Below are 17,709 nucleotides of genomic sequence, written 5' to 3' on the forward strand. Positions count from 1 at the left end.
CCAGTAGCCTTTACAGTACTGTAGTGTAGTGAATGGTACCAGTAGCCTTTACAGTTCTATAGTGTAGTGAATGGTACCAGTAGCCTTTACAGTGCTATAGTGTAGTGAATGGTACCAGTAGCCTTTACAGTTCTATAGTGTAGTGAATGGTACCAGTAGCCTTTACAGTACTGTAGTGAATGGTACCAGTAGCCTTTACAGTACTGTAGTGAATGGTACCAGTAGCCTTTACAGTACCATAGTGTAGTGAATGGTACCAGTAGCCTTTACAGTACTGAGGTGTAGTGAATGGTACCAGTAGCCTTTACAGTACTGTAGTGTAGTGAATGGTACCAGTAGCCTTTACAGTACTGTAGTGTAGTGAATGGTACCAGTAGCCTTTAGGGTACTGTAGTGTAGTGAATGGTACCAGTAGCCTTTACAGTACTGTAGTGTAGTGAATGGTACCAGTAGCCTTTACGGTACTGTAGTGTTGTGAATGATACCAGTAGCCTTTACAGTACTGTAGTGTAGTGAATGGTACCAGTAGCCTTTACAGTGCTATAGTGTAGTGAATGGTACCAGTAGCCTTTACAGTTATATAGTGTAGTGAATGGTACCAGTAGCCTTTACAGTTCTATAGTGTAGTGAATGGTACCAGTAGCCTTTACAGTACTGTAGTGTAGTGAATGGTACCAGTAGCCTTTACAGTACTGTAGTGTAGTGAATGGTACCAGTAGCCTTTACAGTACTGTAGTGTAGTGAATGGTACCAGTAGCCTTTAGGGTACTGTAGTGTAGTGAATGGTACCAGTAGCCTTTACAGTACTGTAGTGTAGTGAATGGTACCAGTAGCCTTTACAGTGCTATAGTGTAGTGAATGGTACCAGTAGCCTTTACAGTTATATAGTGTAGTGAATGGTACCAGTAGCCTTTACAGTTCTATAGTGTAGTGAATGGTACCAGTAGCCTTTACAGTACTGTAGTGTAGTGAATGGTACCAGTAGCCTTTACAGTACTGTAGTGAATGGTACCAGTAGCCTTTACAGCACTGTAGTGAATGGTACCAGTAGCCTTTACAGTACTGTAGTGTAGTGAATGGTACCAGTAGCCTTTACAGTGCTATAGTGTAGTGAATGGTACCAGTAGCCTTTACAGTTATATAGTGTAGTGAATGGTACCAGTAGCCTTTACAGTTCTATAGTGTAGTGAATGGTACCAGTAGCCTTTACAGTACTGTAGTGTAGTGAATGGTACCAGTAGCCTTTACAGTACTGTAGTGTAGTGAATGGTACCAGTAGCCTTTACAGTACTGTAGTGAATGGTACCAGTAGCCTTTACAGCACTGTAGTGAATGGTACCAGTAGCCTTTACAGTACTGTAGTGTAGTGAATGGTACCAGTAGCCTTTACAGTACTGTAGTGTAGTGAATGGTACCAGTAGCCTTTACAGTACTGTAGTGTAGTGAATGGTACCAGTAGCCTTTACAGTACTGTAGTGAATGGTACCAGTAGCCTTTACAGTACTGCAGTGAATGGTACCAGTAGCCTTTACAGTACTGTAGTGTTGTGAATGATACCAGTAGCCTTTACGGTACTGTAGTGTAGTGAATGGTACCAGTAGCCTTTACAGTACTGTAGTGTAGTGAATGGTACCAGTAGCCTTTACAGTGCTATATTGTAGTGAATGGTACCAGTAGCCTTTACAGTTCTATAGTGTAGTGAATGGTACCAGTAGCCTTTACAGTTCTATAGTGTAGTGAATGGTACCAGTAGTCTTTACAGTACTGTAGTGTAGTGAATGGTATGCTTGGATAATGGGAAGAATGAGTAGACGTTACTGGGTTCTAGCTTGTAGGGTTCTAGGTTCTAGATGGGCTCTAGATTAGATCATTTACACAAATCAGTTATTGATGCATGGGCTAGCCTGCCATGCAATATCGTGATGGCTAAAACCCTTTTAGCTTTTACAGTTAGGCTAAACTACATTTTATTTCTCCAACACTCATCCATGTTACTCAGTAGAACTGTTGGTTTTCCCTCTGTGGACCCTCTCCCTTTTCATGAATCCCTCCTCTCTGATTTTCCTCATCTGCTTCAAGTCAGTGTATTTATACTCTCTCTCTCTCTCTCTCTCTCGCTCTCTCTTCTATCTTCTCTCTTGCTCTCTTTCTCTCTCTTTCTCTATCTTCTCTCTCCTTCTCTCTCTCTCTCTCCCTATCTTCTCTCTCCTTCTCTCTCTCTCCCTCTCTTTTCTTTCTCTCTCGCTCTATCTTCTCTCTCCTTCTCTCTCTCTCTCTCTTCTCTCTTGTTTGCCCTCTCTTTTTTCTCTCTCTCTCTCTCTCTCTCTCTCTATCCTCTCTCTCTCTCTCTCTCGCTATCTGTCTCTCTCTCTCTCTCTCTCTATCCACTCTCTCTCCCTCTCCGTCGCTCGCTCGGTCTCGCTCGCTCGGTCTTGCTCTCTCTCTCTCTCGCTCTCTATCCTCTCTCTCCTTTCTTCTTCACGGTGAGGTTTCTCTTGTGAACGCAGCTCTCATCGGGTCTGTATCCCCCCACCCCCCAAGGGAACAACAGGAGAGGGCATAACAAACCAATACAAACACCATAACACCCCCCTCCCCCCCTTGTTCCCCTTTCACCACCAATCCTCCCCAAGGCACAACTTCAATGATATTTCTCTCTGTCGCTCCAAAATAAAAAGTGACTTATACAAGATACCATAATGACCTACCGTGGCTGTGAGAGCTATCGCTGGAACAGTTTTTGCTTTTTTGATTTAGTAGAATCAGGTGTGTTGGTTGTTTGTGTGTCTGTGGGGGGTTTGGGGTGGGTGAAGAGGGCCGTGGGTTTGTTATGGTGTTTGAATTGGTTTGTTACGCCCTCTCCTATTGTTCCCCCGCTAACACAGAAATGTCCATTTCGATAATGGGAAAGACACTTGACACACAGGTGTGTGTGTATCTGATGGATTGTGAGATATGGGCGACGAGAGCCTATTCAAGAAAATAATAATCCTCCACAACCGTAAAGAAAGATGCTCTTGTCAAATAGTCATTTCTAGATCCAGCACACATTTCCTTTATCTTCCTCTCCTGCCAAATACAGAACTAGAACTCTGGCATGGCAACCATGGTCAGAGGAATGCATGCGTATCCCTCGCATGAAAACACTTCTGGAGTTCCTGGTTGTATCCTTGTGAGACACATCAGGAGCCTCTTAGCTTTCTTTCTTCATGCACCATAGAAACCAAACCGTGACGCTCACTCACTCACTCGCACACTCACTCACTCGCTCACTCGCTCACTCCTTCACTCACTCACTCACTCACTCACTCACTCACTCACTCACTCACTCACTCACTCACTCACTCACTCACTCACTCACTCACTCACTCACTCACTCACTCACTCACTCACTCACTCACTCACTCACTCACTCACTCACTCACTCACTCACTCACTCACACACTCACACACTCACTCACTCACTCACACACACACACACACACACACTGTTGGAACTTGTTGTCAAAGCGGATTCCACCCGTTGACTTCATAGCTTATTGCTATTGCTTTTTAACCTAGCTGTCTGAACAAGGTCTCTGTTTGAGTTTACCACACACACACACACGAACATGCGCACACACACGCACACACACGTTATGTTCTTCTATCTTCGTGGGGACCTAAAATGTATTTCCATTCAAAATCCTTTTTTCCCTAACCCTTAACCCTAACTCTAACCCATTACCTTTAACCTAATTCTGACCCTAACCCTAATTGTTAACCTAACCCTAAACCTAAAACCTAAGCTTAAAATAGCCTTTGTTCTCATGGGGACTTGGGAAATGTCCCCACGGGGAGAATTTTCCTTGTTTTACTATCCCTGTGGGGACTTGTGTGGATTTTTGGTCCCCACAAGGATATATAGTAGCTTGCGAAAGTATTCACCACCCTTGGCATTTTTCCTATTTTGTTGCCTTACAACCTGGAATTAAAATAGATTTTTGGGGGGTTTGTATCATTTGATTTACACAACATGCCTACCACTTTGAAGATGCAAAATATTTTTATTGTGAAACAAACAAGAAATAAGACAAAAAAACTGAACTTGAGCGTGCATAACTATTCCCCCCTCCCCAAAGTCAAGACTTTGTAGAGCCACCTTTTGCAGCAATTACAGCTACAAGTCTCTTGGGGTATGTCTCTATAAGTTTGGCACATCTAGCCACTGGGATTTTTGCCCATTCTTCAAGGCAAAATTGCTCCAGCTCCTTCAAGTTGGATGGGTTCCGCAATCTTTAAGTCATACCACATATTCTCAATTGGATTGAGGTCTGTGCTTTGACTAGGCCAAGACATTTAAATGTTTCCCCTTAAACTACTCGAGTGTTGCTTTAGCAGTATACTTAAGGTCATTGTCCTGCTGGAAGTTGAACCTCCGTTCCAGTCTCAATCTCTGGAAGACTGAAACAGGTTTCCCTCAAGAATTTCCCTGTATTTAGCGCCATCCATCATTCCTTTAATTCTGACCAGTTTCCCAGTCCCTGTTGATGAAAAACATCCCCACAGCATGATGCTGCCACCAACATGCTTCACTGTGGATAGTGTTCTCGGGGTGATGAGAGGTGTTGGGTTTGCGCCAGACATAGCATTTTCCTTGATGGCCAAAAAGCTAAATTTTAGTCTCATCTGACCAGAGTACCTTCTTCCATATGTTTGGGGAGTCTCCCACATGCCTTTTGGCAAACACCAAACGTGTTTACTTATTTTTTTCTTTAAGCAATGGCTTTTTTCTGGCCACTCTACCGTAAAGCCCAGCTCTGGGGATTGTACGGCTTAAAGTGGTCCTATGGACAGATACTCCAGTCTCAGCTGTGGAACTTGGCAGCTCCTTCAGGGTTATCTTTGTTGCCTTTCTGATTAATGCCCTTCTTGCCTGGTCCGTGAGTTTTGGTGGGCGGCCCTCTCTTGGCAGGTTTGTTGTGGTGCCATATTCTTTCAATTTTTTAATAATGGATTTAATGGTGCTCCGTGAGAAGTTTCAGATATTTTTTTATAACCCAACCCTGATCAGTACTTCTCCACAACTTTGTCCCTGACCTGTTTGGAGAGCTCCTTGGTCTTCATGGTTCTGCTTGCTTGGTGGTACCCCTTGCTTAGTGGTGTTGCAGACTCTGGGGCCTTTCAGAACAGGTGTATATATACTGAGATCATGTGACACTTAGATTGCGCACAGGTGGACTTTATTTAACTAATTATGTGACTTCTGAAGGTAATTTTTTGCACCAGATCTTATTTAGGGGCTTCATAGCAAAGGGCGTGAATATATATGCATGCACCACCTATCCGTTTTAAATTATTTTGGACTACATGAAATCTAAATAAAAATACATTTAAATTACAGGTTGTAATGCAACAAAATAGGAAAAACATAGAGGGGGATGAATACTTTTGCAAGGCACTGTAAGAACCAACCCACCAACACACACACACACACACACACACACACACACACACACACACACACACACACACACAAAAAACGCACGCACGCACGCACACACACACACACACACACACACACACACACAAAATATCACAAAGAACTGTTGGTTCAATACTGCCGTATGTCTTTTTTGGACAGAGTTGCCCTTACAGAGAAAAACTATATATTTCACGTGAAATTTCACATGTGATCACATGTTTTCACATGTGCAGTTTCATGTTATCACATGTTGCTTTACATGTTGTCACATGTTGCTTTACATGTTGTCACATGTTAACACATCACCTTCACATAAGATCACGCGATCACATGAAAACGTGTTTTTGGAACACTTCACATCCGGTCACATGAGAAATTCACGTGGTTTTTCCATAGGGGTGTTGCCGCATGTACTTTATATTAGATATATTTCTGTCACTTTGTATTCCAGTTTAATTGCTCGTTAGCACGTTGGTGTTCTTAACAGCTGTCGCCAGGAATAGAAGGGAATGTCTTGGGCACCTGTGCGCCTCTAAATAACTATAATACAATTTATTGGAACAGATTTGCCAGCTTGTAATTGAGGGAAATTGTTTTGCTAATGCAAACAAACAGCCTTTATGAGTGAGCCCCTGCTTTATAATTTGTTTTACGCTCAGAACTTCCTCCAGAACCTTTCACTCTCTCTCTTTCTCTCTTGCTCTCTCCCCCCCTTTGGGAACATACTGTTCATTTTAAAATGAGGAGAGGGGTGGATGGAGGAGTGAACTCAATGGAGGGTTGGAGTAGAGATGGAGGGATGGACGGAGGGGAAAGGGGGAGAGAGAGGCACACACACAAACACACACTTACACACACACACACACACACACACACACACACACACACACACACACACACACACACACACACACACACACACACACACACACACACACACACACACACACACACACACACACACACACACAGTCTTTTTCACACACCCTCTCGCTGGCTGTGTTGTTTGACAATAAATATGTGTTTAGAGTGGAAGATAAAGCAAAAGAGTGAAACTGTGTCTTTGTGCTTCAGTAAAGGGAATAAATGTGTCGGCATAGTTTCACATTGGTCACACTTTTCTCTGAGTACTCAGCGGTCGCCTAGCTGGCAGCAAAGGCTTCTGATTATAATCATGCCACGTTTAGCAGAGTGTGATCTTAATTCTGCCCATCAAACCCTTTGGCCCTGTTTCAATTCTATAAAGCGGCATCGTTCGTTGGTTCGTTAGTTTGTTAGTTCGTTAATTTGTTGTTTTTTTGGTTAGTTGGCTGGTTCTTTCTTTCCTTCCTTACTTCCTTCCTTCCTTACTTACTTCCTTGGCGTAACCACTGACCTGACTAATCGTTATCAAAGCTATGTGAAAATATCCTGGCTCTCAACTATCGAACATGTGGATTTTGAGGGGACCCAAGGTAAACTAGCTGTTACTAAAGCTGAACATACAAACAAAACAAATACGCTGACTCATTCTTTTAAACAGCAAGTTACCTTTGGACACAAATACCTGCTAAATGACCATCTATTTGTTATTGTAAAACACTTTATGACAAAGATAAAAAAGTGACTTATAAATGCATTTGATTGGTTGATTGATTCATTGTTTTATTTATTGATTGATTGGTTGATTGATTGATTGATATTGGTTGTGTACCTGTGAGCAGGTATTCGTATGCTGGATGGTGATGTGACAGATGTAGTAGAGGCTAAGTCCCTTGGTATCAGACCTGACTACATAGACATCTACAGCGCCAGCTGGGGACCTGACGACGATGGAAAGACTGTGGACGGACCAGGGCCTCTGGCCAAACAGGCCTTGGAGATGGGCATCAAAAAGGTGAATTATGGTCTATAACCACGTTTCCATCCCCAGTTATATGTGAGTAAAGTCATATAGTATTAAAAAAGACTGCTGTGCTGGAAACAGGAAGTTTCGGTACAATTTTATGAATGCCGTCAGATCATCTGTTCGTTTGACATGGTGGAGTCTTTTTGTGCAGGTAAAATTCATTTTGTGAGAAATGCTGGTGGAAACGCCTTTATGCGCAAATATTGATATAATAACCATCATATCGAAGTAAACTTGGAGTCACGCAATTATATGGTGTGTGGTCCTCCCACTACGACTCAGGAAACCATGTCGTTTATTTAGCTACAGATGAAATCAATTATGATGAAGTTCACAGGGTGGTGAAAGTGCACAATGATGAGCTTGATGCTTCTTTCCACTATCGAGGGTCTTATTCTGGTGACATGATGATAGGTGCTTGACAACCGTTTGACAAATGTAAATATTCTTCTCCATAATAATCTCATCATGGAGACGACCCTACCTGCACTGTATCTGTGAGTGGTTGGCTAGAGCACCAAGACCAGACGAGGCACATTTGCTGTTTAACGCAACAGTTTTTGTGACAAAACTATCTGTAGAGTTGAAAACGTGATGGAAACACATGGAACTACAGATGTTTATTGGACACCTGAAAACTGAAGCAAAAAGTAAATGTTGTGCACACTAACTCATAACGCACCGATTTTTTGCCGGAAACACACCACTGGTGGGAAAATGCGCATATTTTCTTTTTGTGGATTTTAGAATATTCGCATGAAAATCTGTTGACAATCGGATGGAAACCTAGTTTATAGCTAATCACAACCTATGTATTGCCCAATGTAGCGCACTACTTCGATGACACCCCATTCCCTGGGCCATATAGTGCACTACTTTTGACCAAACATTTGATCAAATGAAACCCAATTGTAGTGCACTACTGATAACCCCCTTTGGGCCATATAGTACACTACTGATAACCCACTTTGGGCCATATAGTACACTACTGATTACCCCCTTTGGGCCATATAGTACACTACTAATGACCCCCTTTGGGCCACATAGTGCACTACTAATGATCCCCTTTGGGTCATATAGTGCACTACTGATAACCCCCTTTGGGGCATATAGTACACTACTTTTGACCCCCTTTGGGCCATATTGTGCACTACTTTTGACCCCCTTTGGGCCATATAGTACACTACTGATGACCCCTTTTGGGCCATATAGTACACTACTGATAACCCCCTTTGGGCCATATAGTACACTACTAATGACTTCCTTTGGGCCATATAGTACACTACTAATGACTTCCTTTGGGCCATATAGTACTCTACTAATGACCCCCTTTGGGCCATATAGTACACTACTGATGACCCCCTTTGGGCCATATAGTGCACTACTTTTGACCCCCTTTGGGCCATATAGTGCACTACTTTTGACCCCCTTTGGGCCATATAGTACACTACTGATGACCCCCTTTGGGCCATAAAGTGCACTACTTTTGACCAAACATTTGATCAAATGAAACCCAATTGTAGTGCACTACTTTCTTATATGAGTGTTTCATCTGGGGTGAATGAAGGCAATTTGGAAGAGAGTTCATGTAACACAGATGTTGATGCATCGAAGCCATTGTATTTCGGCCTTCCCTGTGGCTCAGTTGGTAGAGCATGGTGTTTGCAACGCCAGCATGGTGTGTGCAACACCCGGGTTGTGGGTTTGATTCCCACGGGGGGCCAGAAATGTATGCATTCACTACTGTAAGTCGCTTTGGATAAGAGCGTCTGCTAAATGACTAAAATGTAAATGTTTCAATGACACCCTCCCTTCCTAGTGTACTACTTTTGACTTGAGCAACTCAAATTACACCCTATTCCCCATGTAGTGCACTACTCCTGACCAGAGGAACTTTTGATCAGAAAACGTCATGAATATCAGCCTTTGAGGAACATGATTTGCCCAAAATAACTTTGGAAATCAGTGTACAGAACTGCATCACTCAAATTAGATTAGACAGTAACAGGATCTCAATATGAGGCACTTGATTTCAAAAGGTATTTTGGAGCAAATCAATCTACTTAACCGAGTCACTCAAATGAAACGAATAAGGAAATGCAATTCCACTTATTGTTTAGCGCCCCCAGAAGTATAAAGTGAAATGGTCCTTATTGCTGTGTGGTATTGAACTGGGCCTCAACTCTGTTGAAAAATGGATTGCATTGATTCAGTGGAGCGCTAAGAGCACATTACATAACAAAGAGAAGAAAGTGTTTTTTGGGGATGTACGAAGCCCATCTACAATGGAGATAATTTTAATGAGAAAGACGTATTTTTCAAATCAACTTTCAATGTCTGCTGATATCCTTTTCACACTATCGTGCTGAACCAAACTGCAGGCTCAGGTATCTTCTTTTCAAGTTGTATTTCTCAACAACTATGATGGATGAGTAACTCAGCTTGATTTGGATCTTCTCTGTTTGGCTCAGTTGTTCACATCTGTCCCTCTCTCCCTCTCAAATAGGGCTGGAAGGGTCTGGGCTCCATCTTTGTTCACATCTGTCCCTCTCTCCCTCTCAAATAGGGCCGGAAGGGTCTGGGCTCCATCTTTATTCACACCTGTCCCTCTCTCCCTCTCAAATAGGGCCGGAAGGGTCTGGGATCCATCTTTGTTTGGGCGTCGGGGAACGGCGGTCGCCAGGGCGACCACTGTTCGTGTGACGGCTACACCAACAGCATCTACACCATCTCCATCTCCAGCACCACAGAGAACGGCAACAAGCCCTGGTACCTGGAGGTCTGCTCCTCCACACTGGCCACCACCTACAGCAGCGGGGAGTTCTATGACAGGAAGATAGTAAGTGTGTGTGTGTGTGTGTGTGTGTGTGTGTGTGTGTGTGTGTGTGTGTGTGTGTGTGTGTGTGTGTGTGTGTGTGTGTGTGTGTGTGTGTGTGTGTGTGTGTGTGTGTGTGAGTGCAAGCCCTCGTACTTGGAGGTCTGCTCTTCATGGCAAGTTTTACAAAAGGAAAATAGTTGAGTTTTGAGGTGTGTTGATGTTTTAATCAAGTGTGCCTTTGCCTGCTTTCCCATGGAAGGAAAGCTGTTTAGTTGCAGGGTTATAAACCATAAAAGCCAAGGAATGCTAGTACACATTATTATGGCATCCTTCATTCTGTCAAATGTACATTTCCATCTAAACAGATTAACATTCAGAATGCTATGATACAGTTCAGTGGCCAGACTCAAACACATGCACACACACTCTCACTCTCGTTCAGAAACATGCTATCATTCATTCTGGCATTCATAAACACACACACACACACACACACACACACACACACACACACACACACACACTCATAACACCATCCCCATATCATGTTTTTGATGTCCTCTGGGATAAGGGAATGTTGTAGCGTTGCCAAAGCACAGACATGCCACATCCATCAACTACACACTGTTTTCCCCCAACTACACAGAGATGGCCTCCCCTTACTGGAATTATGACAGCGTCAACAACTTGGACACAGCTCAAATGTGCTGTTTGTGTTGCTCTTTTTAACAAATATCAACCATCCATTTTAATGAGGAAAGGTTACTACTGGACAAGGCTAATATTTAGCCAGGCTTGTGCTTGAGAGAGGAGAGAGGAGAGGCATGCTGACCAAGTCACATAAGTTGCATGGACTCAGTCTCTGTGCAATAATAGTGTTTAAGAATTTTTTTTAATGACTAACTCATCTCAGTATCCCACACATACAATTATCTCTAAGGTCCCTCAGCTGATAAGTGAATTTCAAACAGATTCAACCATAAAGACCAGGGAGGTTTTCTAATGCTTCACAAAGAAGGGCACTTATTGGTAGATGGGTTTAAAAAATAGCAGACATTAAAAAGCCCTTTGAGCATGGAGAAGTTATTAATTACACATTGCATGGTATATCAATACACCCAGTCACTACAAAGATACAGGCATCCTTCCTAACTCAGTTGCCTGAGAGGAAGGAAACCGCTCAGGGATTTCACCATGAGGCCAATGGTGACTTTAAAACAGTCACAGAATTTAAATGGCTGGGATAGGAGAAAACTGAGGATCAACATTGTAGTTACTCCACAACACTAATCTAAATGACAGAGTGAAAAGAAGGAAGCCTGTACAGAATAAAAATATTCCAAAACATGCATCCTGTTTGGAATAAGGTACTAAATGTAAAACTGCCAAAAAATTGGCTGAATACTAAGACTGAATACTAAGTGTTATGTTTTGGGCAAATCCAGCACACGTCACTGAGTACCACTCTTCATATTTTCAAGCATGGTGGTGGCTGCATCATTTTATGGGTATGCTTGTCATCACCAAGGACTAAGGATTTTATAGGATAAAAATAAACGGAATAGAGCTAAGCACAGGCAAAATCCTAGAGGAAAACCTTGTTCAGTCTGCTTTCCAACAGACACTGGAGACAAGTTAAGGACAATAACCTAAAACACAAGGCCAAATATGCACTGGAGTTGCTTACTAAGATTAAGAAGGAAAGCAATTCCACAAATTCACTTTTAACAAGGCACACTTGTTAATTGAAATTCATTCCAGGTGACTACCTCATGAAGCTGGTTGAGAGAATACCAAGAGTGTGCAAAGTTGTCATCAAGGCAAAGGGTGGCTACTTTAAAGAATCTCATATATAAAATATATCTTGATTTGTTTAACACTTTTTCGGTTACTACATGATTCCATATGTGTTATTTCATAGTTTTGATGTCTTCACTATTCTACAGTGTAGAAAATAGTAAAAATCACGAAAAAATGAGTAGTTGTGACCAAACTTTTGACTGGTACTGTATGTAAATTAGATATTTCTGTATTTCATTTTCAATACATTTGCAAAACAATTATTAGATATAAATATAGATTTTTTGCTTATGGCACCTGGTATTCCCATGCTGTCTCCCATCCAAGTACTAACCAGGCCCAACATTTCTAAAAACGTGTTTTTACTTTGTCATTATGGGGTATTGTTTGTAAATGGATAAGGGAAAAAAATTATTAAATACATTTTGAATTCAGGCTGTAACACAAGAAAATTTGGAATTAGTCAAGGGGTATGAATATTTTCTGAAGGCACTGTAAGTAGTTCATAGAATTTTCATAAAATTCTAATGTTTTGCTGGCTTACAGGTAGCGATAAAACAGATAGTGAGTATTTTGTGGGTGGAAATTTGGACAAAATATAGATAGGTCTGTGTTTAGAGATGCCATATTGATGGATGCTAGTTAAATTAAATGTCAGGGGTGCCTTCACTACATTCCACAAATCTGAAAGTAGTGGATTGGTGGAGGCATAGGCTAGAGTTTTTATTTGTATTTATTTTAGTTTACAGCACCAGGTATTCCCAGACTGTCTCCCATCCAAGTACTAACCAGGCCCAACTCTGCGGAGCTACTGAGATCAGAAAATATCAGCCGTGTTCAGGGTGGTACGGCCTCAAGCATATTTAAAAAAGATATAATTCTCCCCGAATTACGACCTTGGCTCATCGCTACAGTTCAACTCCAGTATGGGCTCGGGAGAGACCAGTACAACTCCCGTATGGGCTCGGGAGAGACCAGTACAACTCCAGTATGGGCTCGGGAGAGACCAGTACAACTCCCGTATGGGCTCGGGAGAGACCAGTGCAACTCCAGTATGGGCTCGGGAGAGACCAGTACAACTCCCGTATGGGCTCGGGAGAGACCAGTACAACTCCCGTATGGGCTCGGGAGAGTCCAGTACAACTCCCGTATGGGCTCGGGAGAGACCAGTACAACTCCCGTATGGGCTCGGGAGAGACCAGTACAACCCATGTATGGGCTCGGGAGAGACCAGTACAACTCCCGTATGGGCTCGGGAGAGACCAGTACAACTCCAGTATGGGCTCGGGAGAGACCAGTACAACTCCCGTATGGGCTCGGGAGAGACCAGTACAACTCCCGTATGGGCTCGGGAGAGACCAGTACAACTCCAGTATGGGCTCGGGAGAGACAAGTGCAACTCCAGTATGGGCTCGGGAGAGACCAGTACAACTCCCGTATGGGCTCGGGAGAGACCAGTACAACTCCCGTATGGGCTCGGGAGAGACCAGTACAACTCCCGTATGGGCTCGGGAGAGACCAGTGCAACTCCAGTATGGGCTCGGGAGAGACCAGTACAACTCCCGTATGGGCTCGGGAGAGGCGAAGGTCGAGTCATGCGTCTTTTGAAACATGACCCGCCTGGCCGCGCTACTTTTTATCACTCTGCTTGTTTAACTCCCTTAACAATTCTTTAAAATTACAAACTTATACATGTGTTTCCTTAACTTGAAAGCAGTCCAGGGACAAGGAGACGTAAATCCACACTTAGGTTTGGTATACATAGCCATTACCACTAACTGCTAACATAAGTATTTTCTAACAAACCTATAACAGTCAATGTATCCCAAAATAGAAGTATCCTTTAAAGAGCGCGGCATAATGTGGTAAAAAAAATTCTGGTCCAAATCATCTCAAAATGCAAATATTAGAGGTTGGTAGCAGGGGCATAGGTAAACAAAACCAATTGTGTCTTGCGGTTTCTCATTGACTGCTTCCAAGGTAAAGAAACAAAATGTAAAATGCAATTTTGTAATTTGGGTGAACTATCCCTTTAAAGCCCTGGTGTGAAAACTCTGGGTGGGGCTCTGGCCTCCTGGGCTCAGGGCCCATATTTGTCAAGACGCTTGATACAGCCCCCTGGGGCTGTGGATCCTATACCTCTCCCCCTGGGGCTGTGGATCCTATGCCTCTCCCCCTGGGGCTGTGGATCCTATACCTCTCCCCCTGGGGCTGTGGATCCTATACCTCTCCCCCTGGGGCTGTGGATCCTATACCTCTCCCCCTGCGGCTGTGGATCCTATGCCTCTCCCCCTGGGGCTGTGGATCCTATGCCTCTCCCCCTGGGGCTGTGGATCCTATACCTCTCCCCCTGGGGCTGTGGATCCTATACCTCTCCCCCTGGGGCTGTGGATCCTATACCTCTCCCCCTGGGGCTGTGGATCCTATGCCTCTCCCCCTGGGGCTGTGGATCCTATGCCTCTCCCCCTGGGGCTGTGGATCCTATGCCTCTCCCCCTGGGGCTGTGGATCCTATACCTCTCCCCCTGGGGCTGTGGATCCTATACCTCTCCCCCTGGGGCTGTGGATCCTATACCTCTCCCCCTGGGGCTGTGGATCCTATACCTCTCCCCCTGGGGCTGTGGATCCTATACCTCTCCCCCTGGGGCTGTGGATCCTATACCTCTCCCCCTGGGGCTGTGGATCCTATACTTCTCCCCCTGGGGCTGTGGATCCTATGCCTCTCGCGGCCCCCTCCCCTGCCTATGGTCTAGGCCAACACTGTGGGTGTCCTGGTTAGAATAATATTTACTGAGTTTAGCAGAAGCTGAACCTGTGGCCCCAGCCCAGTACACATGGTAGGGCAGTGGTGGTATTTGGTATTTATTAGGATCCCCATTAGCCGCTGCAAAAGCAGCAGCAACTCTTCCTGGTGGTGGTGGTGGGGTTACCGCAAGGAGACTGCTCTCTGCCCTTCTCCCCTCACCCATCTGTCATGTACTTTAACAAGCCTTGGCTATGTGCTCCCTGCTCCGGCATCCACTTAACAGTCAATTGGTCTTTCCTCGCCAAGAGTCCGAAATAGCCTCCACTCATTGCTGTCTCCTTGCCATCATTACTAATGATTTGTGAGAATGTCATATGTGAGTGAGTGTAGTGGCAAAGGGAACAAGAAAAGGAAGCTGCATAAGAGTATTAGGACATAACCCAAAATGCCAAAAAACAAGTTCCTGTACTTAGTCATTATTATGTCATCACTACTGTAAATAACTGTAAATATTACTGTAAATAGAATGTATGTTGTATTGCTATAGTCTAGTGTGTCTCGACAGGCAACTGGTTGTACAGTGCATTGTGTGGTTTAGGGAACACATTTCTGAGTGTCAGTCTTTGCGGCAGCCATTCTAACTCAAGAAGAAATGAATGTAAAGAAAGATGATGAGTGAATAAGATGTAATTGTTGTTTTCCCTTCTGTCAGGTGACCACAGACCTGCGGCAGCGCTGTACTGATGGTCACACTGGCACCTCTGTGTCGGCTCCCATGGTGGCTGGGGTCATCGCTCTCGCTCTGGAGGCCAAGTCAGTACCCCTCTCTCTCTCTACCCTATCCCTCCATCCCTCTCTCTCTCTACCCTATCCCTCCATCCCTCCCTCTTTCTCTCTCTACCCTATCCCTCCATCCCTCTCTCTCTCTACCCTATCCCTCCATCCCTCTCTCTCTCTACCCTATCCCTCCATCCCTCTCTCTCTCTACCCTATCCCTCCATCCCCCTCTCTCTCTACCCTATCCCTCCATCCCCTTTTCTTTCTCTCTCTACCCTATCCCTCTATCCCTCTCTCTCTCTACCCTATCCCTCTATCCCTCTTTCTCTCTACCCTATCCCTCCATCCCTCTCTCTCTCTACCCTATCCCTCCATCCCTCTCTCTCTACCCTATCCCTCCATCCCTCTCTCTCTCTCCCCTATCCCTCTATCCCTCTTTCTCTCTACCCTATCCCTCCATCCCTCTCTCTCTACCCTATCCCTCCATCCCTCTCTCTCTCTACCCTATCCCTCCATCCCTCTCTCTCTCTACCCTATCCCTCCATCCCTCTCTCTCTCACCCTATCCCTCCATCCCTCTCTCTCTCTACCCTATCCCTCCATCCCTCTCTCTCTACCCTATCCCTCCATCCCTCTCTCTCTCTCACCCTATCCCTCCATCCCTCTCTCTCTCTACCCTATCCCTCCATCCCTCTCTCTCTCTACCCTATCCCTCCATCCCTCTCTCTCTACCCTATCCCTCCATCCCTCTCTCTCTCTACCCTATCCCTCCATCCCTCTCTCTCTACCCTATCCCTCCATCCCCTCTCTCTCTACCCTATCCCTCCATCCCCTCTCTCTCTACCCTATCCCTCCATCCCTCTCTCTCTCTACCCTATCCCTCCATCCCTCTCTCTCTCTACCCTATCCCTCCATCCCTCTCTCTCTCTACCCTATCCCTCCATCCCTCTTTCTCTCTCTACCCTATCCCTCCATCCCTCTCTCTCTCTACCCTATCCCTCCATCCCTCTCTCTCTCTACCCTATCCCTCCATCCCTCTCTCTCTCTACCTATCCCTCTATCCCTCTCTCTCTACCCTATCCCTCCATCCCTCTCTCTCTCTACCCTATCCCTCCATCCCTCTCTCTCTCTACCCTATCCCTCCATCCCTCTCTCTCTCTACCCTATCCCTCCATCCCTCTCTCTCTCTACCCTATCCCTCCATCCCTCTCTCTCTCTACCCTATCCCTCCATCCCTCTCTCTCTCTACCCTATCCATCCATCCCTCTCTCTCTCGACCCTATCCCTCCATCCCTCTCTCTCTCTACCCTATCCCTCCATCCCTCTCTCTCTCTACCCTATCCCTCCATCCCTCTCTCTCTACCCTATCCCTCCATCCTCTCTCTCTCTACCCTATCCCTCCATCCCCCTCTCTCTCTCTACCCTATCCCTCCATCCCTCTCTCTCTACCCTATCCCTCCATCCCCCTCTCTCTCTACCCTATCCCTCCATCCCTCTCTCTCTCTACCCTATCCCTCCATCCCTCTCTCTCTCTACCCTATCCCTCCACCCCTCTCTCTCTACCCTATCCCTCCATCCCTCTCTCTCTCTACCCTATCCCTCCATCCCTCTCTCTCTCTACCCTATCCCTCCACCCCTCTCTCTCTCTACCCTATCCCTCCATCCCTCTCTCTCTCTTACCCTATCCCTCCATCCCTCTCTCTCTCTACCCTATCCCTCTATCCCTCTCTCTCTCTACCCTATCCCTCCATCCCCTTTTCTCTACCCTATCCCTCCATCCCCCTCTCTGTCTACCCTATCCCTCCATCCCTCTCTCTCTCTACCCTATCCCTCCATCCCTCTCTCTCTACCCTATCCCTCCATCCCTCTCTCTCTCTACCCTATCCCTCCATCCCTCTCTCTCTCTACCCTATCCCTCCATGCCTCTCTCTCTCTACCCTATCCCTCCATCCCCTCTCTCTACCCTATCCCTCCATCCCTCTCTCTCTACCCTATCCCTCCATCCCCCTCTCTCTCTACCCTATCCCTCCATCCCTCTCTCTCTCTACCCTATCCCTCCATCCCTCTCTCTCTCTACCCTATCCCTCCATCCCTCTCTCTCTCTACCCTATCCCTCTATCCCTCTCTCTCTCTACCCTATCCCTCCATCCCCCTCTCTCTCTACCCTATCCCTCCATCCCTCTCTCTCTCTACCCTATCCCTCCATCCCTCTCTCTCT

The 17,709-nt window shown here is 45.2% G+C and overlaps 1 protein-coding gene across 8 annotated transcripts in view; it reads left to right on the plus strand.

Moving 5' to 3' along the window:
* The window catches only part of LOC106562734 (proprotein convertase subtilisin/kexin type 6), a 101,544-nt gene that overhangs the window by 14,884 nt on the left and 68,951 nt on the right, over nt 1-17,709 (plus strand). For all 8 annotated transcript variants that reach the window (XM_045708235.1, XM_045708237.1, XM_045708232.1 and 5 more), the window contains exons 7-9: nt 7,168-7,340; nt 9,979-10,191; nt 15,428-15,528. In XM_045708235.1, the coding sequence (XP_045564191.1) occupies nt 7,168-7,340; nt 9,979-10,191; nt 15,428-15,528 (487 nt within the window). The remainder of the gene's footprint in view (nt 1-7,167; nt 7,341-9,978; nt 10,192-15,427; nt 15,529-17,709) is intronic.

The sequence above is a fragment of the Salmo salar genome, chromosome ssa26 (assembly GCF_905237065.1).
Source record: "Salmo salar chromosome ssa26, Ssal_v3.1, whole genome shotgun sequence".
NCBI classification, from domain to species: Eukaryota; Metazoa; Chordata; class Actinopteri; order Salmoniformes; family Salmonidae; genus Salmo; species Salmo salar.